A 24506-nucleotide genomic window follows, 5' to 3' on the forward strand; every position below is an offset into this window, starting at 1 on the left:
GACTTGTTTGGGTACAGACTTGGATAGTAATACAGAACTCTGCAGGCTATCTTTGCAGTAGATTGAAACACCGCCCCCTTTGGCAGTTCTATCTTGCCGGAAAATGTTATAGTTAGCGATGGAGATTTCAGGGTTTTTGGTGGTTTTCCTAAGCCAGGATTCAGACACGGCTAAGACATCCGGGTTGGCAGAGTGTGCTAAAGCAGTGAGTAAAACAAACTTAGGGAGTAGGCTTATAATGTTAACATGCATGAAACCAAGGCTTTTACGGTTACAGAAGTCAACAGATGAGAGCACCTGGGGAGTGGGAGTGGAGCAAGGCACTGCAGGACCTGGATTAACCTCCACATCACCAGAGGAACAGAGGAGAAGTAGGATAAGGGTACGGCTAAAGGCTATACGAACTGGCTGTCTAGCACGTTTGGAACAGAGTGTAAAAGGAGCAGGTTTCTGGGCACGATAGCATAGATTCAAGGCATAGTGTACAGACAAAGGTAAGGTAGGAGGAGAGTACATTGGAGGTAAACCTAGGCATTGAGTAATGATGAGGGAGATATAGTCTCTGGAGACATTTAAACCAGGTGATGTCATCGCATATGTTGGAGGTGGAACAACATGGTTGGTTAAGGCATATTGAGCAGGGCTAGAGGCTCTACAGTGAAATAAGACAGTAATCACTAACCAGGACAGTAATGAACGAGGCATATTGATATTAGAGAGAGGCATGCTGTCACATGTCGGACCAATACGCAGCGGGTTGCGTGCGCAACATCATATTTATTAAATACGTTGAACACGGAAAAAAAACAAGAAATGCAGAAAACACGACAGGAGACAGTTTTGCAGGCAATGACAACTAGCAGTGCAAAATCAACTACCCACAAAACCCCAGGTGAAAACAAGCTCCTAATATATGACTCTCAATCAGGAACAACGAAGTACAGCTGTTCCTGATCGAGAGCCACACAGACAACAAAGAAATACACAAACCAGAAAAACCCTAGACAACCAAAAACCAGAACATACACCCAAACCCCGGAACACATAAATATAACACCCCTCTACACTACACATAACCCCCGGACCACATAAAATAAATACCCTCTGCCACGTCCTGCCCAAGCTACAGTTACAAATAATCCCTAATACTGGTCAGGACGTGACACATGCGTAGCCAAGGGATTCAGACAGTTAGCAGACAGTTAGCAGGCCGATGCTAACAAGCTAACAGTTAGTAGGCCGGGGCTAAACAAGCTAGCCGTTAGCAGACTGGGTTAGCAAGCAAGCAGTTGGCAGACCGAGGCTTGCAGTTAGCAGACCGGGACAAGCAAGCTAGCAGTTAACAGACCGGGGCTAGCAAGTTAGCCTTTGGGGGACGTCGCGATCGGGGTAAGTCTGTTTTTGCCTCTTCGTGCGGTGATGTCAATAGACCAGTTATGGAATTAGTAGGGTTCCAAGTAGCTCTAGGTAGCTAGTAGGCCGCGGTTAGCAGAATGGGCCTTCAGCGGACGTCGCGCCTGAGGGGCCTGTTGGAATCCTCGGGCAGATTATGTCGGTATTTCAGTCGGTGAGGATCGGCGGGGTTCCGTACCCCGTACCGGCAGTAGAAGGGGTCCGGATATTGTAGCCCAGGAGTGGGTTTCGGTGGTAGCACAGGAGCCCTGTCCGGGCTAGCTTCAGGCTAATTGGTGCTTGCGCCGGGATGGAAACGCTAGCCAGGAGTAGTCACCCGGGATTGCGGTTAGCTAGTTGCGAAGATCCAGATGAAAATGTTCAGAGTTTGCGGTAGGAATCCGGGGATATGGGGAACATTTTTTAATAATAATAGGTCCGTTATGCTCTGGTTTGAGTCACGTTGTTCGAACTGGCGAGAGCATTCCGAGCTCAAGGTTAGCTGATGACCGCTAGCAATGGTTTGCTGACTGATAGGTGGTAGGTAGTTAGCTGGCTAGCTTCAGTTGAGGGATTCCAGATCCGAAGTAAATAGAAATACTTCAGGAAAAAAACAGATCCACGCCACATTGGGTGAGGCGGGTTGCAGGAGAGTATTTAGAAATTGAGGTTTAGGAAAATATTTTTAAAAGATATGCGAAGAAAAATATGTAATGAGGACATTGCAAGCAACTTTGCAGCAGGGGCAGCCTTTAGACTGATAGAACTTTCTTCTTTAATTTTGCAAACATTTTATGAGTCAAGTAAAGGCAAAACTATGTTCAACAGGCACCTGGAGAATAAGCAGACCTGATACAGTAGATAATAATTTGAATGATACTCACTGGCAGTGGTCATCAGCTTTTCTACATTCACATCCAGAGTAGAGAATGGGGAGGCCTAGGACAAAGTATACTACAATAATCAGCATATAGAATTGCCTTCTGTTCGTGGGTGTGAATTATTTGCCTTAATTTTGTACAGCATTATATTACACATACAGTTCCTTCAGATGCTATTCACACCCCTTAACTTATTCCACATTTTGTTGTGTTACAAATTGGGATTAAAATAAATGTAATTGTCTTTTTTGTTTTTTATGATCTACACCAAATACTCTGTAATGTCAAAGTGGAAGAAAAATTACAACATTTTTAAAGGTATATGAAAAAATATATCTTGTTTAAATAAGTGTTGAAGTCCCTGAGTCAATACATGTTAGAATCACCTTTGGCAGTAATTACAGCTGTGAGTCTTTTTGGGAAAGTCTCTAAGAGCTTTGCACACCTGGATTGTACAATATTTGCCTATTATTATTTTTTAACCTCTTCAAGCTCTGTCAAGTTGGTTGCTGATTATTGCTAGACAGCCATTTTCAAGTCTTGCCATAGATTTTCAAGCCGACTTAAGTCAAAACTGTAACTAGGCCACATTCAAGCAAATCCAGAAACATTCAAGCAACTCCAGTGTACTGTATATTTGGCCTTGAGTTTAAAGTTTTTGTCCTGCTGAAAGGTGAATTTGTCTCCCAGTGTCTGTTGGAAAGCAGACTGTACTTGGTTTCCTCTAGGATTTTCCCTGTGGTCAGCTCTATTCTGTTTCTTTTTATGCCCCCAAAAAACTCTCTAGTCCTTGCTGATGACAAGTATATCCATAACATGCTTGAAAATATGAATGTGTTGTGATGTGTTTGACCAAACATAATGCTTTGTATTCAGGACAAAAAGTTAATTTATTTGCCACACTTTAGTGCATTATTGCAAACAGGGTGTAGGTTTAGGAATAGTTGTATTATGTACACTGTATTCTTTTCATTCTGTCATTTAAGTTAGTATTGTGGAGTAACTAAAATGTTGTTGATTCGTCCTTAGTTTTCTTCTATCACAGCCATTAAACTGTTTTAAAATCACCATTGGCCTCATGATGAAATCCTTGCATGGTTTCCTTACTCTCTGGCAACTGAGTTAGGAAGGATGCCTGTAAATCTGTAGTGACTGGGTGTGTTGATTCACCATCCAAAGCATAATTAATAACTTCACCATGCTCAAACTGATATTTGTCTGCTTTTTTCAATGTTTTACCCATCTATCAGTAGGTGCCCTTCATTGCGACGCATTAGAAAACCTCCCTGGACTTTGTGGTTGAATCTGCACTTGAAATTCACTACTTGACTGAAAGACCTTAAAGATAATTGCATGTCTGGGGTATAGAGATGGGGTAATCATTCAATAACCATATTGACTACCTTTATTGCACATTTCAGCTTTTCATTTTTTATTAATTTGTCAAAATTGTGGGGCATTGTGGGATATAGTGTGTAGATCAGTGGCACAAAATCTCAATTTAATCCATTTTAAATTCAGGCTGTAACACAACAAAATGTGGAAAAAGGGGTGTGAATAATTTGTTGGTTCTCATAGCACAATGCTATGTCCTGTCATTATTGACCTCATCATTATCCATCTCTGACCATCCTTGTGATGTTGACTTTGCCTTAGAATGATCAGCAAACCAAATGAATGCCCTTACCACTAGTACACCATTAGAGAGATACTCGCCAGCAGGCTCTTTACTGCAAACAGGGAACACAAGAAACACAAACTTTTTTTTTTCAGTCATGGAAGTAGTTCCCTTACAAAAAAAGGTGTTTAAAGCAGCAATCCTTAATTGAAACATTAACAAAGTGTTCTCCCCTCCAGTTTCAGTAAAAAGCTGAGGGATGGGGCTGGAGAATTGCAACCACTCTCAAATCCATAGACTACAGGGTTACCCAATAGGCAGCCCGCTGTCCAAATTCGGCACACGGGTGATTTGAATTGTTTTGTTTTCATTTTTGTTGTCGGACATAAAAGACCGTAAAATCACCAGGAAATTAAATTGCGTGATTTTATTTTATGAAATCTGTTCCAAAGTAATAGAGAGGCATATCTGTTTGTATCCCAATGTAATTAAAGTTTGAAATTATTCCATTTTTAAAAATGATTCTGTACAAATTATTTATGACTATGTTCCGTCCCCGTGACCATCAGCTCAAGGAAAAATTGGGCCACGGCTGAATGTACAGTTGAAGTGGGAAGTTTACGTACACTTAGGTTGGAGTCATTAAAACTCGTTTTTCAACCACTCCACAAATTTCTTGTTAACAAACTATAGTTTTGGCAAGTCGGTTAGGACATTTGCATTGTGCATGACACAAGTATTTTTTCCACCAATTGTTTACAGACAGATTATTTCACTTACAATTCACTGTATCACAATTCCAGTGGGTCAGAAGTTTACATACACTAAGTTGACTGTGCCTTTAAACAGCTTGGAAAATTCCAGAAAATGATGGCATGGCTTTTCAAGCTTCTGATAGGCTAATTGACATCATTTGAGTCAATTGGAGGTGTACCTGTGGATGTATTTCAAGGCCTACCTTCAAACTCAGTGCCTCTTTGCTTGACATCATGGGAAAATCAAAAGAACACAGCCAAGATCTCAGAAAAAAAATTGTAGACCTCCACAAGTCTGCTTCATCCTTGGGAGCAATTTCCAATGCTGGAGGAAACAGGTACAAAAGTATCTACAGTGAGGGAAAAAAGTATTTGATCCCCTGCTGATTTTGTATGTTTGCCCACTGACAAAGAAATTATCAGTCTATAATTTTAATGGTACAGTGAGAGACAGAATAACAACCAAAAAATCCAGAAAAACGCATGTCAAAAATGTTATAAATTGATTTGCATTTTAATGAGGGAAATAAGTATTTGACCCCTCTGCAAAACATGACTTAGTACTTGGTGGCAAAACCCTTGTTGGCAATCACAGAGGTCAGACGTTTCTTGTGGTTGGCCACCAGGTTTGCACACATCTCAGGAGGGATTTTGTCCCACTCCTCTTTGCAGATCTTCTCCAAGTCATTAAGGTTTCAAGGCTGACGTTTGGCAACTCGAACCTTCAGCTCCCTCCACAGATTTTCTATGGGATTAAGGTCTGGAGACTGGCTAGGCCACTCCAGGACCTTAATGTGCTTCTTCTTGAGCCACTCCTTTGTTGCCTTGGCCGTGTGTTTTGGGTCATTGTCATGCTGGAATACCCATCCACGACCCATTTTCAATGCCCTGGCTGAGGGAAGGAGGTTCTCACCCAAGATTTGACGGTACATGGCCCCGTCCATCGTCCCTTTGATGCGGTGAAGTTGTCCTGTCCCCTTAGCAGAAAAGCACCCCCAAAGTATAATGTTTCTACCTCCATGTTTGACGGTGGGGATGGTGTTCTTGGGGTCATAGGCAGCATTCCTCCTCCTCCAAACACGGCGAGTTGAGTTGATGCCAAAGAGCTCCATTTTGGTCTCATCTGACCACAACACTTTCACCCAGTTGTCCTCTGAATCATTCAGATGGTCATTGGCAAACTTCAGACGGGCATGTATATGTGCTTTCTTGAGCAGGGGGACCTTGCGGGCGCTGCAGGATTTCAGTCCTTCACGGCGTAGTGTGTTACCAATTGTTTTCTTGGTGACTATGGTCCCAGCTGCCTTGAGATCATTGACAAGATCCTCCCGTGTAGTTCTGGGCTGATTCCTTACCGTTCTCATGATCATTGCAACTCCACGAGGGGAGATCTTGCATGGAGCCCCAGGCCGAGGGAGATTGACAGTTCTTTTGTGTTTCTTCCATTGGCAAATAATCGCACCAGCTGTTGTCACCTTCTCACCACGCTGCTTGGCGATGGTCTTGTAGCCCATTCCAGCCTTGTGTAGGTCTACAATCTTGTCCCTGACATCCTTGGAGAGCTCTTTGGTCTTGGCCATGGTGGAGAGTTTGGAATCTGATTGATTGCTTCTGTAGACAGGTGTCTTTTATACAGGTAACAAACTGAGATTAGGAGCACTCCCTTTAAGAGTGTGCTCCTAATCTCAGCTCGTTACCTGTATAAAAGACACCTGGGAGCCAGAAATCTTTCTGATTGAGAGGGGGTCAAATACTTATTTCCCTCATTAAAATGCAAATCAATTTCTAACATTTTTGACATGCGTTTTTCTGGATTTTTTTGTTGTTATTCTGTCTCTCACTGTTCAAATAAACCTACCATTGCAATTATAGACTGATCATTTCTTTGTCAGTGGGCAAACGTACAAAATCAGCAGGGAATCAAATACTTTTTTCCCTCACTGTATATCCACAGTAAAAGAGTCCTAAATCGACATAACCTGAAAGGCCTCTCAGCAAGGAAGAAGCCACTGCTCCAAATCCGCCATGGGGACAAAGATCGTACTTTTTGTAGAAATGTCTTCTGGTCTGATGAAACAAAAATAGAACTGTTTGGCCATAATGACCATCATTATGTTTGGAGGAAAAAGGGGGAGGCTTGCAAGCCAAAGAACACCATCCCAACTGTGAAGCACGGGGTGGCAGCATCATGTTGTGGGGGTGATTTGCTTCAGGAGGGACTGGTGCACTTCGCAAAATAGATGGCATCATGAGGCAGGAAAATTATGTGGATATATTGAAGCAACATCTCAAGACATCAGTTAGGAAGTTAAAGCTTGGTCGCAATGTGTCTTCCAAATGGACAATGACCCCAAGCATACTTCCAAAGTTGTGGCAAAATGGCTTAAGGACAACAAAGTCAAGGTATTGGAGTGGCCATCACAAAGCCCTGACCTCAATCCTATAGAAAATTTGTGGTCAGAACTGAAAAAGTGTGTGCGAGCAAGGAGGCCTACGAACCTGACTCAGTTACACCAGCTCTGTCAGGAGGAATGGGCCAAAATTCACCCAACTTATTGTGGGAAGCTTGTGGAAGGCTACCCGAAACGTTTGACCCAAGTTAAACAATTTAAAGGCATTGCTACCAAATAATAATTGAGTGTATGTAAACTTCTGACCCACTGGGAATGTGATGAAAGAAATAAAAGCTGAAATAAATCATTCTCTCTACTATTATTCTGACATTTCACATTCTTAAAATAAAGTGGTGATCCTAACTGACCTAAGACAGGAAATATTTACTAGGATTAAATGTCAGGAATTGTGAATAGCTGAGTTTAAATGTATTTGGCTAAGGTGTATGTAAACTTCTGACTTCAACTGTAATTGGGGACCCCTCGACTACGCTATGGATGCAAGGACTGACCATCCATGACATCATAATTCATTTTAACAATGCTTTTAGGCTACACAGCGCTTGTTTACATTTACTTTGTTTACAAACATTGGAGACAGGTAGCCTTGCTCAGGGGTCTTAAAAAGAGAGCTCCTTTTAAGAAAATGAAACGTGACCAGCTAGTCATTTCTTTCTAGCTTTCAAATAGGCACATATTTCTCCTCTCACCTGAAACTCTTCTTCAGGTCCTTAATGTACAAGAGAAAGTAGTGCAGTAGTAGTGTTGTAGTATTTTCTGTCAATATACCTGGTAAAATCATTTTCACGCAAATTCTATTTCATATTTATCCAAATGATGTTCTCAGTTTTACTTTTCACTCTTAAAATTACAATTGTTCACAGAGAAACAATGACATTGGATGTTGTCAATGCCTAAATCACATTAAAAAAAAAATTGGTCTGGAAGATAACAAACTTAGATTTTTTACTGTATTTCCCCTTTAATTGCGCATCTGGCCCTTTAATTGAGCGTCTAGCAAGTGAGGAATGTGCAATATGCCGGTCTAGTGATGGTTCTGTACGGCAGCTGCTCATGGCAAAGTTTGCAAATAACAAATAGTAGATACAAATGATATACTGTACTTACTCATGATATACTTCTGACAGGAAAGCCTACTTTACAATTTACATTTAATTTATAGGTTTTGGAGAAAGTATTTCTGTCAACCCAGAAGAAGATTATCACATCCACTGGTTACACATGGGAGTGATAAACAAACGTGGCACCACACGGACAGAGGGACAATATTGCTGGAAATGAATTGACTTTTTAAGCCATAGTGGCTTAACCAGGCGTGGGATAATGTTAATGTTGTGTATATTAGATAGTCGCTAGGAGATATTTGTTAGATTTGTTTATGACAGTTTGCGGTGGAACTAGGGCTGTGGCAGTCACAAAATATTGTCAGCCGGTGATTGTCACACAAATAACTGTTGGTCTCATGGTATTTGACCATTGATTAACATAAACACATTTAGCATCTCCTGGCTTCCACTGCCACTGATGAATATCTACATTTAAAAATTCTAATAAATGAATGTAATATAGCCTACACGTCGCAATAAATCCATTATTTACTTTAGACAGGTCTAAAGAAGCACGATATGAAGAAAATGTAGCCTATTTCATCATTTTAGTACTCTTATCCAGAGCGACTTACAGTAGTGAATGCATACATTTCATTCATTTTTTTATTTTTTCCCCCCCCCCGTGCTAGTCCCCCGTGGGAATCGAACCCACAACCCTGGCGTTGCAAACACCAGGCTCTTCCAACTGAGCTACAGGGAAGGCAGAATAGCATACTATGTTAGGTCCTGATCTGGCTACGCCAAATGGCTGTGGGCTGCACTAGTTCATATAGCAGACAAGATTTGCTTAGAATTCTGTGGCATTATTTTATAGTATGAAGAATGCAAATGAACAAAGCTAAATAAAATAGAAAGGATATTTTCTCCAAATGATTTGAGGGAGTGTGCACATGCGGCTATGTGGAGTCGTTAACAAAGAAATAGATATTTGCTCTACAAACGTTGGGCTATATGTTTTGATATTTATTACATTGTAAGGCTGCATGATGCAACTCCAATGATGATTTGAAAAAAGTAACTTGAAAGGCATGAGCTCAGTTTTTTTTGGCGCAGGCTGTACACATTTCATCAGTCACTCATTCACAATTTGACAAGCACTTGATAATGCCTAGAATTTCACGGTGGCATCCCCTTTGTGTGGCCATAATGCACCCTAAAATAATCCATGCCTTTTGCGGCCAGTGGCGGTTGTGCCCTTCTCCCTGAGAGGTGCCCGCTCAGAATCACCTCTCACTCACATGGCTCTCCATCAAGTGATCGGGTCTTTCTGACAGGTTACAAGTGAAGACGGACACATCGGGAACGCAACTGTGGGCGTCCTCATCCAATTCTGAGGTGCATATTGAAGATATTGGAAGAACTGTCCACATTCACTTTTCATCAGCCAAGAAGATGAGTAGGCCTAACGAACAGCAACAGCACTAGCATAACAGCACTAGCCTATGTCAATCTACTATCTCCCATAGTACAAAAGTTGACCTATTCTATTCTGTGCAATAAATAAATATTCCAAACACAGTCTGGGACAGTTGTGGGATGCGATAGATCCCAAATTAATATAACCACTAGAAGCTATTTGGATATTTCTCCACATTATAAGCGTAGGAATGCCCACATGGTAGTAGGCAATCAGCCGAATATTCCATTAGCAGAAAACACCATTATCAAAAGTGAACATAAATGCAATTATGCATGTAATGCTTTAATTATAAAGGTGCATTTTTATGGTGTAAATGATTTTCCCCAAAGTTGAAACTCAGGCGCTGTTTATGTTTCCCAGTTAGGCTCTACACCCCTTGTAAAGCAGATTAATGTGCTTCATTTATCTGTCCACTTTAGTTGTGATACAAACTTATCAAAACATATAGGCCTATAGGCTAGGCTACATGAGGTGTGTGACTATGATTAGAAAAAGTCGCAAAAAAAAGGCATTGTTTCTTATTCTGGGCATCATTCACAAGTGATACTATAAAATTCACCAGTGATAGGCTAATATTGTCACCCATCAGACTATTCTTGATTTAATCTTGTTTTTACATATACTAAATAATATATGTGTGAATTTTTATTTATTTAGAATGGACCATTAGCATGCACCTGTATCGAAACAGGGGCAGCAGGAACAAATACATGTAATCGATGAACTTAAATAGCGAATGGAGGAAGCTGTTCCCGTGGTTCATTTTCATGCCAGCCAGGTAGGCTATACTCCTGTTGTAACTATAAGCAAAGTGCTTTAAATTAGGAAAGTTGAGAAATAAATATAAACTCAGCAAAAAAAGAAATGTCCCTTTTTCAGGACCCTGTCTTTCAAAGATAATTAGTAAAAATCCAAATAACTTCACAGATCTTCATTGTAAAGGGTTTAAACCCGTGCCTTTTCAATGAACCATAAACAATTAATGAACATGCACCAGTGGAACGGTCGTTAAGACACTAACAGCTTACAGACGGTAGGCAATTAAGGTCACAGTTATGAAAACTTAGGACACTAAAGAGGCCTTTCTATTGACTCTGAAAAACAACAAAAGAAAGATGAGGGTCCCTGCTCATCTGCATGAACGTGCCTTAGGCATGCTGAAAGGAGGCATGAGGACTGCAGATGTGGCCATGGCAATAAATTGCAATGTCTGTACTGTGAGACGCCTAAAACAGCGCTACAGGGAGACAGGACGGACAGCTGATCCTCCTCACAGTGGCAGACCACGTGTACCAATATCTGCACAGGATCAAGCACGTCCGAACATCACACCTGCGTGACAGGTACAGTATGGCAACAACAACTGCCCGAGTTACACCAGGAACGCACAATCCCTCCATCAGTGCTCTGACTGTCTGCAATAGGCTGAGAGAGGCTGTACTGAGGGTTTGTAGGCCTGTTGTAAGGCAGGTCCTCACCAGACATCACCGGCAACAACGTCGCCTATGGGCACAAACCCACCGTCACTGGACCAGACAGGACTGGCAAAAAGTGCTCTTCACTGACGAGTCGCGGTTTTGTCTCACCAGGGGTGATGGTGGGATTCGCGTTTATCGTCGAAGGAATGAACCGAGGCCTGTACTCTGGAGCGGGATCGATTTGGAGGTGGAGGGTCCGTCATAGTCTGGGGCGGTGTGTCACAGCATCATCGGACTGAGCTTGTTGTCATTGCAGGCAATCTCAATGCTGTGCGTTACAGGGAAGACATCCTCCTCCCTCATGTGGTACCCTTCCTGCAGGCTCATCCTAACATGACCCTCCAGCATGACAATGCCACCAGCCATACTGCTCGTTCTGTGTGTGATTTCCTGCAAGACATGAATGTCAGTGTTCTGCAATGGCCAGCGAAGAGCCCGGATCTCAATACCATTGAGCACGTCTGGGACCTGTTGGATCGGAGGGTGAGGGCTAGGGCCATTCCCCCCAGAAATGTCCGGGAACTTGCAGGTGCCTTGGTGGAAGAGTGGGGTAAGATCTCACAGCAAGAACTCGCAAACATGGTGCAGTCCATGAGGAGGAGATGCACTGCAGTACTTAATGCAGCTGTTGGCCACACCAGATAATGACTGTTACTGTCACAACTTCCGCCGAAGTCGGCTCCTCTCCTTGTTCGGGCGGCGTTTGGAGATTGTCGTCACCGGCTTTCTAGCCATCGCCACTCCATTTCTCATTTGTTTTGTCTTGTTCCATACACACCTGGTTTTCATTCCCCAATCAATCTACATGTATTTAGTCCTCTGTTCCCCATCATGTCTTTGTGTGTAATTGTTTGATGTTATGTGGTTTTTGGAACGGAATCAAAAGTGCGCCTGTTACTACACTCTGCCCTCCTGCACCTGACTTCGCCTCCAGTACACCCCTTAACAGTTATTTTTGATTTTGACCCCCCATTTGTTCAGGGACACATTATTCAATTTCTGTTAGTCACATGTCTGTGGAACTTGTTCAGCCTTGTTATCTTGTTATGTTCATACAAATGTTTACACATGTTAAGTTTGCTGAAAATTAACGCAGTTGACAGTGAGAGGACGTTTCTTTTTTTGCTGAGTTTAGTAGGCCTAGCCTATAGAAAGCTGATGGGATACTCCTCTTTCTAATAAAGGCCATCACTCAGTTTTCTCGCGCAATTGCATAGCCTATTGAAATGTTGCGCAACATGAGCTCATGGGCTCTCATGAAGTGTTTGGTTAGATTTTTGATTACATTTGCATTGATTTAATTTTTTTACTTTTTTTTATTTAACCAGGTAAGCTAGTTGAGAACAAGTTCTCATTTGCAACTGCGACCTGGCCAAGATAAAGCATAGCAATTCGACACATACAACAACACAGAGTTACACATGAAATAAACAAAACATAGTCAATAATACAGTAGAAAAAAAGAAAACAAAAAGTCTATATACAGTGAGTGCAAATGAGGTAAGATAAGGGAGTTAAGGCAATAAATAGGCCATGGTGGCGAAGTAATTACAATATAGCAATTAAACACTGGAATGGTAGATGTGCAGAAGATGAATGTGCAAGTAAAGATACTGGGGTGCAAAGGAGCAAGATAAATAAATAAATAAATAAATACAGTATGGGGATGAGGTAGATAGATGGGCTGTATACAGATGGGCTATGTACAGGTGCAGTGATCTGTGAGCTGCTCTGACAGCTGATGCTTGAAGCTAGTGAGGGAGATATATATGCAGTTCGTTCCAGTCATTGGCAGCAGAGAACTGGAAGGAAAGGCGACCAAAGGAGGAATTGGCTTTGGGGGTGACCAGTGAGATATACCTGCTGGAGCGCGTGCTACGAGTGGGTGCTGCTATGGTGACCAGTGAGCTGAGATAAGGCGGGGCTTTACCTAGCAGAGACTTGTAGATAACCTGTAGCCAGTGGGTTTGGCGACGAGTATGAAGCGAGGGCCAACCAACGAGAGCGTACAGGTCGCAGCGGTGGGTAGTGTATGGGGCTTTGGTGACAAAACGGATGGCACTGTGATAGACTCCAACCAATTTGTTGTGTAGAGTGTTGGAGGCTATTTTATAGATGACATCGCCGAAGTCGAGGATCGGTAGGATGGTCAGTTTCACGAGGGTATGTTTGGCAGCATGTGTGAAGGATGCTTTCTGGCGATATAGGAAGCCGATTCTAGATTTAATTTTGGATTGGAGATGATTAATGTGAGTCTGGAAGGAGAGTTTACAGTCTGACCAGACACCTAGGTATTTGTAGTTGTCCATCTATACTAAGTCAGAGCCGTCCATGCTGGACGGGCGTGCAGGTGCGGGCAGTGATCGATTGAATAGCATGCATTTAGTTTCACTTGCATTTAACTTCTTATGGATGGTGGCAGTATTGAGTAGCTTGGATGACTGACGTGCCCAGAGTAAACTGCCTGCTACTCATGCCCAGGAGCTAAGATATGCATATTATTAGTATATTTGGATAGAAAACACTCTGAAGTTTCTAAAACTGTTTGAATGATGTCTGTGAGTATAACAGAACTCATATGGCAGGCAAAAACCTGAGAACAAATCCAACCAGGAAGTGGTTTGTAGTTTTTCAAGTGATTGCTTATCCAAACTACAGTGTTTGTGGGGTAATTTTGCACTTCCTAAGGCTTCCACTAGATGTCAACAGTCTTTAGAACCTTGTTTGAGGCGTCTACTGTGAAGTGGGGGAGAATAAGAGCTCATTGAGTGAGAGGACTGCCAGCAGGGCATGAGCCTCAGCCATGCGCGCTCACGTGAGAGGTAGCTCAGTTCCATTGCATTTCTGAAGACAAAGGATTTCTCCGGTTGAAACTTTATTGCAGATTTATGATAAAAAGTAGTTGGTAAACCAGGCGAGGCAATCATTTGAGAAACCAAGGCTCTCGAGTCTGCCAATAAGAATGTGGTGATTGACAGAGTCGAAAGCCTTGACCAGGTCGATGAATACGGCTGCACAGTAATGTCTCTTATCGATGGAGGTTATGATGTTTTTTAGGACCTTGAGCTTGGCTGAGGTAAACCCATAACCAGCTCTGAAACCGGATTGCATAGCGGAGAAGGTACGGTGGGATTCAAAATGGTCGGTAATCTGTTTGTTAACTTGGCTTTCGAAGACCTTAGAAAGACAGGGTAGGATAGCTATAGGTCTGTAGCAGTTTGGGTCTAGAGTGTCACCCCCTTTGAAGAGGGGGATGACCGCGGCAGCTTTCCAATCTTTGGGAATCTCAGACGATACGAAAGAGAGGTTGAACAGGCTAGTAATAGGGGTTGCAACAATTTCAGCAGATCATTTTAGAAAGAGAGGGTCCAGATTGTCTAGCCCGGCTGATTTGTAGGGGTCCAGATTTTGCAGCTCTTTCAGAACATCAGCTATCTGGATTTTGGTGAAGGAGAAATGGTGGGGGCTTTGGCGGGTTGCTGTGGAGGGTGCCGGGCAGTTGACCAGGGTAGGGGTAGCCAGGTGGAAAGCATGGCCAGCCGTAGAGAAATGCTTATTGAAATTCTCAATTATAGTGGATTTATCGGTGGTAACAATGTTTCCTAGCCTCAGAGCAGTAGGCAGCTGGGAGGAGGTGCTCTTATTCTCCATGGACTTTACAGTGTCCCAGAACTTTTTTGAGTTTGTACTAGAAGATGCAAATTTCTGTTTGAAAAAGCTAGCCTTAGCTTTCCTAACTGCCTGTGTATATTTGTTCCTAACTTCCCTGAAAAGTTGCATATCACGGGGGCTATTCGATGCTAATGCAGAACGCCACAGGATGTTTTTGTGCTGGTCAAGGGCAGACAGGTCTGGAGTGAACCAAGGACTATATCTATTCCTAGTTCTACATTTTTTGAATGGGGCATGCTTATTTAAGATGGTGAGGAAGGCACTTTTAAAGAATAACCAGGCATCATCTACTGACGGGATGAGGTCAATGTCATTCCAGGATACTCCAGCCAGGTCGATTAGAAAGGCCTGCTCGCAGAAGTTTTTTAGGGAGCGTTTGACAGTGATGAGGGGTGGTTGTTTGGTCGCAGACCCATTACGGAATAAAGCAATGAGGCAGTGATCGCTGAGATCTTGATTGAAAACAGCAGAGGTGTGTTTGGAGGGCGAGTTAGTTAGGATGATATCTATGAGGGTGCCCGTGTTTACGGATTTGGGGTTGTACCTGGTAGGTTCATTGATAATTTGTGTGAGATTGAGGGCATCAAGCTTACATTGTAGGATGCCGGGGTGTTAAGCATGTCCCTGTTAAGGTCACCTAGTAGCACTAGCTCAGAAGATAGATGGGGGGCAATCAATTCACATATGGTGTCGAGGGCACAGCTGGGGGCAGAGGGTGGTCTATAGCAAGCGGCAACAGTGAGAGACTTGTTTCTGGAAAGGTGAATTTTTAGAAGTAGAAGCTCAAATTGTTTGGGTACAGACTTGGATAGTAATACAGAACTCTGCAGGCTATCTTTGCAGTAGATTGCAACACCGCCCCCTTTGGCAGTTCTGTCTTGGCGGAAAATGTTATAGTTAGGGATGGAGATTTCAGGGTTTTTGGTGGTTTTCCTAAGTCAGGATTCAGACACGGCTAAGACATGCGGGTTGGCAGAGTGTGCTAAAGCAGTGAGTAAAACAAACTTAGGGAGTAGCTGTTGATGTCAAAGTGATTAGAGGGACAATAGAGTGCTGAGTACCAGGCAGTTAGCAAGCTTGGTAGGCTACTAATGACCAGCAGCATCAGAGCTTGGAGTAACCTAATTACAGTGACTAAACGGTCACATGGAATTTGACTGCCTTCATGACTCCTGACCACCCGGTGCGGCGGCAATATGGTCACTACAACAGCCCTAGGTCGAACACCTGAAAATACTTTTAGAATTGTTTGGAGGCACACCACTGGCCTAGCGGTTAAGAGCGGCAGGTAGCCCAGCGGTTAAGATCGGCAGGTAAACTAGTGGTTAAGAGTGGCAGGTAACCTAGAGGTTAAGAGCTTTGGGCCAATATCCTAAAAGTTGCTGGTTCGAATCCCTGAGCCAACTAAGTGAAAAATCTGTTGATGTGCTCTTCAGCAAGGCACTTCACCCTAATTGCTGTGGATAAGAGTGTCTGCTAAATGAATAAATGCTTTCTTAGATGTGAAACTGCCTATTTTATTTTTACTTTCACATGTGGAGAAACAATCACATTTGAAAGTTTTTCACATATGAAACTGCAAATGAGATTGTTTTTCACATGTGAACTTGCAATTCCACAGGTGAAATTTAAGCTCAACATGTGAAAACAGCTATTTCACATGTGCTTTTTTTGTAAGGGTTGTTACAACAAAACATTTCAACATCTTCTGCTTTGATAGCGCTTCCACAATGGCATGGATGTCAAAGTTGACACTCACCTCTCCAGCAACTCAAACTCAACCCACAATTCATCTTTGGTCTGAAATAGAGAGGAGGCATAGGAGACTAAGGATGTGATTCATTCATTACATATTCTAGTTATGTTCCTTAGCGCTAGAATAGTCCTACCGGTTCACAGATGAAGGTCTTGGTCTCCTTCTTCCCAGGGTTGAGGTTATTGATGTCAAACACTACGATGGAGCACAGGTCATCGCCAATGAAACTGTCCTCATCGTACACCTTCAACTCCACAATATTCTGAAAAGACAAGGGCATCGCTTACTCGATTTAATCACGATTGGATGTACTGTCTTTTGATTTACAGTATATGTTTGTTTACACATGCAAAACTAGTAAGTCTATAAACTCTCATTCTGGAACTTAGCGGAATTTTCACACAAGATAACGCATTCCTTTTGCAATTCTAATCTGTTCCATGGCATGTGAAATAACACGTTAACCTATTATTTTCAATATATTTAAGGGAAAAAAATGCATCCAAACAAGCTTTTCAGGTGTTTGTGAAAGCAAAGTCGGGTACAATGCATTTTTTTATGTGTTAAAATTCAATTGGTGTTACAATAAAATGTGTTATTTGAGCTGCACAAAAGTACGTGTAATGCTTGTCGTAAGTAGTAGTTGAAGTGGACCGGCGCAGCGTGGTAAGTTTTCATGATTTCTTTATTCATAAACACATTCAAACAAAATAACAAAAGTGAAAACGAAAACGCACAGTTCCGTCAGGCAAAGACACTAAACAGAAAACAACCTCCCACAAACACAGGAAGAAAACAGGCTGCCTAAGTATGATTCCCAATCAGTGACAATGATAAACAGCTGCCTCTGATTGGGAACCACACTCGGCCCAAAAACATAGAAACAGAAAACATAGAGTTTCCCACCTGAGTCACACCGTGACCTAACCAAACATAGAGAATAATAAGGATCTCTACGGTCAGGGCATGACAGTACCCCCCCCCCCCCCAAAGGTGCGGACTCCGGCCGCAAACCTGAACCTATAGGGGAGGGTCCGGGTGGGCATCTCCTCTTGGTGGAGGCTCCGGTGCGGGACGCAGATCTCCCTCCGCTACCGGACCGTGGATCGTCGCCAGAGGCTCCGGACCCTGGATCGTTGTCGGAGAAACCGTACCGTAGATCATCGCCGAAGGCTCTGGACTGGGAACCCCCGCTGGAGGATCTGGACTGCGGACCATCGCTGGAGACTCTAGACTGCGGACCGTCGCAGGAGGCTCCGGACCGTCGCTGCAGGCTCTGCGCCATGGATCATCGCTACAGGCTCCGTGCCATGGATCATCACTGGAGGCTTTGTGCCATGGCCTTGGATTATCACTGGAGGCTTCGCGCCATGGATCATCACCACAGGCTCTGGGCCATGGATCATCACTGGAGGCTTCGTACCATGGATCATCACTGGAGGGTTCGGATCATGGATCATCACTGGAGGCCTCGTATGTGGAGCCGGAACAGGTCTCACCGGACTGGGGAGACGCACTGGAGGCCGGGTGCGTAGAGCAGGCACAGGGCGTACCAGGCTGGAGAGACGCACTGGAGGTCTGGAGCGTAGGTCTGGCACAACCCGTCCTGGCTGGATGCTCACTTTAGCCCGGCAAGTGCGGGGCGCTGGCACAGGACGAACTGGGCTGTGAAGGCGCACTGGCGACACAGTGCGTAGAGCTGGTGCAGGATATCCTGGACCGAGGAGACGCACCGGAGACCAGGAGCGCTGAGCCGGCACAATCCGTCCTGGCTGAATGCTCACTTTAGCCCGGCAAATGCGGGGCGCAGGCAACGAGCGCATCGGGCTGTGTGCGCATCACCGCTTAACACGGTGCCTGACTGGTCACACGCTCCAAACGTTAAGCACGGGGAGTTGGCTCAGGTCTCAACCCTGACTCCGCCAATCTACCCGTGTGCCCCCCCAAAATGTTTTTGGGAGCTGCCTCTCGGGCTTCCCTCGTTGCCTGACTCCCAATCTCGTCGCCGTTCCTCCCTCGCTGCTTCCACCTGTTCCCATGTAAGGCGATCCCATCCGGCCTGGATCTCCTCCCACATCCAGGATCCTTTGCCATCCAGGATGTCCTCCTATGTCCACTCCTCCAGGCCACGCTTGGTCCGTTTTTGGTGGGAGGTTCTGTAATGCTTGTCGTAAGTGGTAGTTGAAGTGGACCAAGGTGCAGCGTGGTAAGTGTTCATGATTTCTTTATTCATAAACACACTCAAACAAAATAACAAAAGTGAAAACGCACAGTTCCGTCAGGCACAGATACTAAACAGAAAACAACCTCCCACAAACATAGGAAGAAAACAGGCTGCCTAAGTATGATTCCCAATCAGAGACAACGATAAACAGCTGCCTTTGATTGGGAACCACACTCGGCCCAAAAACATAGAAACAGAAAACATACAGTTTCCCACCCGAGTCACACCCTGACCTAACCAAACATAGAGAATAATAAGGATCTCTACGGTCAGGGCGTGACAGTACGTCGCTGCGTTTGTGTAGTTTGCTTAAAGTGTGTAGCAGAGGGGATTCCCAGGGACGAGACTTACCAGCATGCCCGAACACCCAAAATGTGTAGCTACACTGTCATTACACCCTACCTACCTATATGCAAATACATATGTTTTAGGGACACCATGTCCCTATGAGGTATATCTGCCTAGTGATTGGCATACTGTATGAAGGGGTTTACCTTGACGTGACTGTGGACCCTGAATTGGAAACTCTCATTCCACTCTGGGGTCTTGCTGTTGGGCACAGTCTTAGTACAGTGGGTCCTGGCAGACGCTGTGGGGAGACCTACAGTAACATAACAGTCGGACTCAGACCCTGCAAAACAAAACACGATCTTTAGAAACTATTTTGTGTGTAAAAACAGATCAGAGATGAAATGCTTAAAAGGATAGTTCACTTTTTTTGTAAAAAAATTAAATAATCTTCAACTGAAATAATTGTCTGTTCTGATAATGAATTTAGAAATCTATGAAAAGTATATACATACGGTATATTGAAAACAATATTACTCACAATAATCATGAGAGCAGTTGTTTATTGCTCGGAGTACGGTAACTGTCAGGCTCTGATAGGTCTTAACCTCTCTCTAATAGGGGAGGCAAAAACATACATGGTTACAGAAATACAAACACATACTACATACATATTATGGGCAAATGTGCTGAATGGTGTACAGATATCGGATCTCTTAAGTTGCAATTTTTTTCCCTTGCGCATCAGGAAATTCAAATGAGCTTTGTGAAACCCACATGTCTCTTCTCTCCATGCGGAGGCAGTTGTCATTCGGGCCAGCGGGTCTATCCATTGTCACATAATTAAAAGTGGGAAAACTGATAACAGGCTACTGTTTGTGTTTCCCTGACTCAGTTCATGAGCTGATTTGGGCTATCGGAGGATATCTTAATGTTTCTAGCGAACCTAAGGTTACGAATCAACTGTCAACATTTTGTTGAATTGTGGCCTGGGGTAATCTAGTGGTTTGGGCCGCTGCCTTCAGCGCGCATATTTCTGCCCACTGATTCCGGCCCATGCCCTTCTGGCACAAATAACTCAATCCCCTCGATTAACAAGATTTATTTACACATTTCAAATGTGTACAGCCCAGGGATTATTTACCCCCAATCTTGATAAGAAATGACCATAGCATACACTTTTATTTTAAGGTAAGGCCATGGATGCTGATCCAACTTTTTGGGGATGCGCTGACTAAAAGATCCGGAGCTTCCCAAAGCTTCTGGGCGTGCGGGGATCACGTTCTGCACATGTGTATATTCTCTATGCATAGAGAAGCACCCTACAGTGTTGTTTCGAAGTAGGCTACAGTGATTTTTCGAAGTAGGCTACAGTGATTTTTCGAAGTAGCCTACAGTGCTGTTTCGAAGTAGCCTACAGTGTTGTTTCAAAGTAGCCTACAGTGTTGTTTCGATGTTTTCTACAGTGTTGTTTCGAAGTAGTCTACGGTGTTGTTTCGAAGTAGCTTACAGTGTTGTTTCGAAGTAGACTACAGTGTTGTTTCGAAGTAGCCTACAGTGTTGTTTCGAAGTACCCCACAGTGTTGTTTCAAAGTAGACTACAGTGTTGTTTTGAAGTAGCCTACAGTGTTGTTTTGAAGTACCCTACAGTGTTGTTTCGAAGTAGCCTACAGCGATGTTTCGAAGTACCCCATAGTGTTGTTTCAAAGTAGACTACAGTGTTGTTTTGAAGTAGACTACAGTGTTGTTTTGAAGTAGCCTACAGTGTTGTTTTGAAGTACCCTACAGTGTTGTTTCGAAGTAGCCTACAGTGTTGTTTCGAATGGTGAGCAGATTGTGAGCAGATGGTGTTAACAAACCATAGAATAGCCTACCTGTGTATTTTGCCTAGTGGCGCACGCTATTGAGTGTTGACCACATGAGAGAAAAATGTGGCAGTGTTACAGTATACTACTATGCATAAATGTTGGGTTCTGTTTTGTACAATAATGTGATCATTATGGGATCTTGCAGACATTGATTCAGCTTTGATCTAACTTTATTTAATGACCACCATTCTCCTGAGTGGCCTGTTCTCTATGCGTAAAGTAAAGAATGTACAGATGCACAGAACATGAAGAAGGAAAGAAATTCCACAAATTAACTTTTAACAAGGTACACCTGTTAATTGAAATGCATTCCAGGTGACTACCTCATGAAGCTGGTTGAGAGAATGCCAAGAGTGTGCAAAGCTGTCATCAAGGCAAAGGGTGGCTACTTTGAAGAATCTCAAACATAAAATATATTTTGATTTTTTTGAACAGGTTTTTGTTTACTACATAACTCCATATGTGTTATTTCATAGTTTTGATGTCTTCACTATTATTCTACAACATAGAAAATAGTAAAAAATAAAGAAAAAAACTTGAATGAGTAGGTGTGTCCAAACTTTTGATATATATATATATATATATATATATATTTATTTTTCTCATAAAACTTTCTAATTATTTTAATTTAACTAGGCAAATCAGTTAAGAACAAATTATTATTTACAATGACAGCCTAGGAACAGGGGGTTTAACTGCCTTGTTCAGGGGCAGAACAACAGATTTTTACCTTGTCAGCTCAGGGATTCGATCTAGCAACCTTTCGGTTACTGGCCCAACGCTTTAAGCACTAGGCTACCTGCCGCCCCAACTTGGGAGGCCAAATAAAATTACCCTCGGGCCACTAGTTGGGTAACCCTGGGCCTACACTGTCCTCACAAGTTCTCAGAAGATCTGTTGCATAAATATTCTAGCTACATATTTAAAATAAAGAGGTACCTTCAACATGGTTAGTTAATGTTCCTCCTACAGTAGGTTTGCAGAGAATTGAAGATCCTGTCAGCTATCGGGTATCCTTCTCCCTGCAGAGTGGAAGGTATAAACACTATATACGTGAGGCAAAATGGGAGGACCCACTGTTCCTATTTTTTCAGGCTCAAGCATGTCAAACTTCATGCAGGTCAATGCGGATGTGGGGAAGGTTTCTCTAAAGCTGTCCTTTTGAGATGTAGGGTTTATAAAGGTGAAAAAATAACTATTATCAACAGCAAACATTCTGAAGAGAAGCTGCTGATCAAAGCGTAATTTTGTTAAATTGAAGCCAGACGCAAAACCACTTCCGTGTTCTGAAAAAGTCGGTCAAATCAAGTTGCTGAATATTCTTCACATTTCCACACATCAAATGATCACCTTTATATATATTGTATGTGCTTGAATTGGACAAAATTACACTTTGATCAGCAGCAACTCATCAGTATGTTTGCTGTTGGTAATAGTTCCTTTTTCATTTATGTCATTCCATTCTAACAGAGGCCTCGTGAAACCGGCAATCTAAAAAGGACAGCTATAGAGCAACTTTCACCTACATTCACGTTAACCTGTATGGAGTGGGCACTGGCCGGGAATGTTCTGTCTGTCCATTAACAGTTATTAAATGGCCTTCAAAACCTTTAAATGAGCCATCCGGGATTCGAAAAACAACAAAGCAGTTCCCCTGCCACTTGTTTTGGTAAAAATGGAGGACCAATTCTAGATTAGGATTGGTACATCACTTTTTAAAACTTCTATATGAATATAATTGTAAACAAAAAATATCACCAAATTCACTGAGCAACACAAACATTGGCACAGACACATGCATACACACACACACACACACACACGCACATACGACAACATACGCACTATACATACACATAGATTTAGTAATGTAGATATGTGGTAGTGGTGGAGTAGGGGCCTGAGGGCACACAGTGTGTTGTGAAATCTGCAAATATATTGTAATGTTTTAAAATTGTATAAACTGCCTTAAATTTGCTGGACCCCAGGAAGATGGGGATCCATAATAAATACAAATACAAATACATAGGGTGAAGAAACAATACTCCGAGCCCCAGCTCCCTTCTACTTGTATAGAGAACTGATACTGTATACTTGTTGATGGGGTGGGGTGTGGGGGGTCCGTGGGTGGCTTTTGACTATTTCTTGGGACTCTTCATGTCTTACTCATTGTTAGAAACAAGTTTGGTCTAAATCGGATGTTGGGTACTATATTTATTGAATGAATTCATTTTATGAATCCTATAAATTCAAATGTCCAATTTGGGTGCAATCAACTATCTTATGTGTTATTTGTTCTAATGAATGTCTCCAATTCATGAATGTTGAATGTGAAAACTTAATTTTGGTAAAGCACTGACGGGACACTTACCCACTCAATTCAACATGTATTTTTCCAATATTACAGTATGTGAACTTTAAAGTGATGACAACTGTAGTTACCATTTTTCTAACTACTGTTACCAACTTTAAGGTAGACCCAAAATGTTTGTTTAGTCTGGACAGTATTGCAAAACATGTTGATGCTCTCAGTATCACTGAAGGTCTTACATGTCTTGACTCATACTGTTTTTCTCCACACTGATAGGAAAAGATACACACTTCTTGAGAGAGATCCTGCCCTTCTCAAGAAGTGTGAGAGGCAAAATGGGAGGGCCCGCTGTTCCACTTTTTTCAGGCTCAAGCATGTCAAACATCATGCAGGTCAATGCGAATGTGGGGGAAGGTTGCTCTAAAGCTGTCCTTATGAGATGTAGGGTTTATAAGGACTCGGTTACAACATGATTGATAAGCGTGGGATGACGAATGAATAAATAACTATTATCAACAGCAAACATTCTGACGAGAAAATGCTGATCAAAGCGCAATTTTGTTAAATTGAAGCCAGACGCAAAACCACTTCCGTGTTCTGAAAAAGTCGGTCAAATCAAGTTGCTGAATATTCTTCACATTTCCACACATCAAATGATCACCTTTATATATTGTATGTGCTTGAATTGGATAAAATTACACTTTGATCAGCAGCAACTCATCAGTATGTTTGCTGTTGGTAATAGTTCCTTTTTCATTTATGTCATTCCATTCTAACAGAGGCCTCGTGAAACCGGCAATCTAAAAAGGACAGCTATAGAGCAACTTTCACCTACATTCACGTTAACCTGTATGGAGTGGGCACTGGCCGGGAATGTTCTGTCTGTCCATTAACAGTTATTAAATGGCCTTCAAAACCTTTAAATGAGCCATCCGGGATTCGAAAAACAACAAAGCAGTTCCCCTGCCACTTGTTTTGGTAAAAATGGAGGACCAATTCTAGATTAGGATTGGTACATCACTTTTTAAAACTTCTATATGAATATAATTGTAAACACACACTGCATACTGTAGCTTCAAAACATAGTTACATCATGGATGGTTCAGGTCGGCAGGTAGCTTAGCGATTAGAGCGTTGGGCCAGTAACTAAAAGGTTGCTAGCTTGAGCAAGGCACTTAACCCTAACTGTTCCTGGGTCATCATTGATAATGGCAGACACTGACAGTGAACCCACTCTGCCAGCATATTCACACATTCACACATGCATATTAATACACACGTGTACGTGTGTGAAATAAGACAAATATAAGCACCATCACA

The 24506-nt window shown here is 42.7% G+C and overlaps 1 protein-coding gene across 1 annotated transcript in view; it reads right to left on the reverse strand.

Annotated features, from left to right (window-relative positions):
• The window catches only part of pla2g4f.1 (phospholipase A2, group IVF, tandem duplicate 1), a 40143-nt gene that overhangs the window by 14830 nt on the left and 807 nt on the right, over positions 1-24506 (reverse strand). Inside the window, exons 2-8 of the mRNA XM_029752906.1 lie at positions 21815-21897; positions 19549-19621; positions 19214-19350; positions 16629-16757; positions 16499-16539; positions 3961-4003; positions 2277-2331 (exon numbers count right to left, since the gene is read on the reverse strand). Coding sequence (XP_029608766.1) covers positions 2277-2331; positions 3961-4003; positions 16499-16539; positions 16629-16757; positions 19214-19350; positions 19549-19621; positions 21815-21823 — 487 coding nt within the window. The 5' untranslated portion in view covers positions 21824-21897. The remainder of the gene's footprint in view (positions 1-2276; positions 2332-3960; positions 4004-16498; positions 16540-16628; positions 16758-19213; positions 19351-19548; positions 19622-21814; positions 21898-24506) is intronic.

The sequence above is a fragment of the Salmo trutta genome, chromosome 5, assembly GCF_901001165.1.
Source record: "Salmo trutta chromosome 5, fSalTru1.1, whole genome shotgun sequence".
Lineage (NCBI taxonomy): Eukaryota > Metazoa > Chordata > Actinopteri > Salmoniformes > Salmonidae > Salmo > Salmo trutta.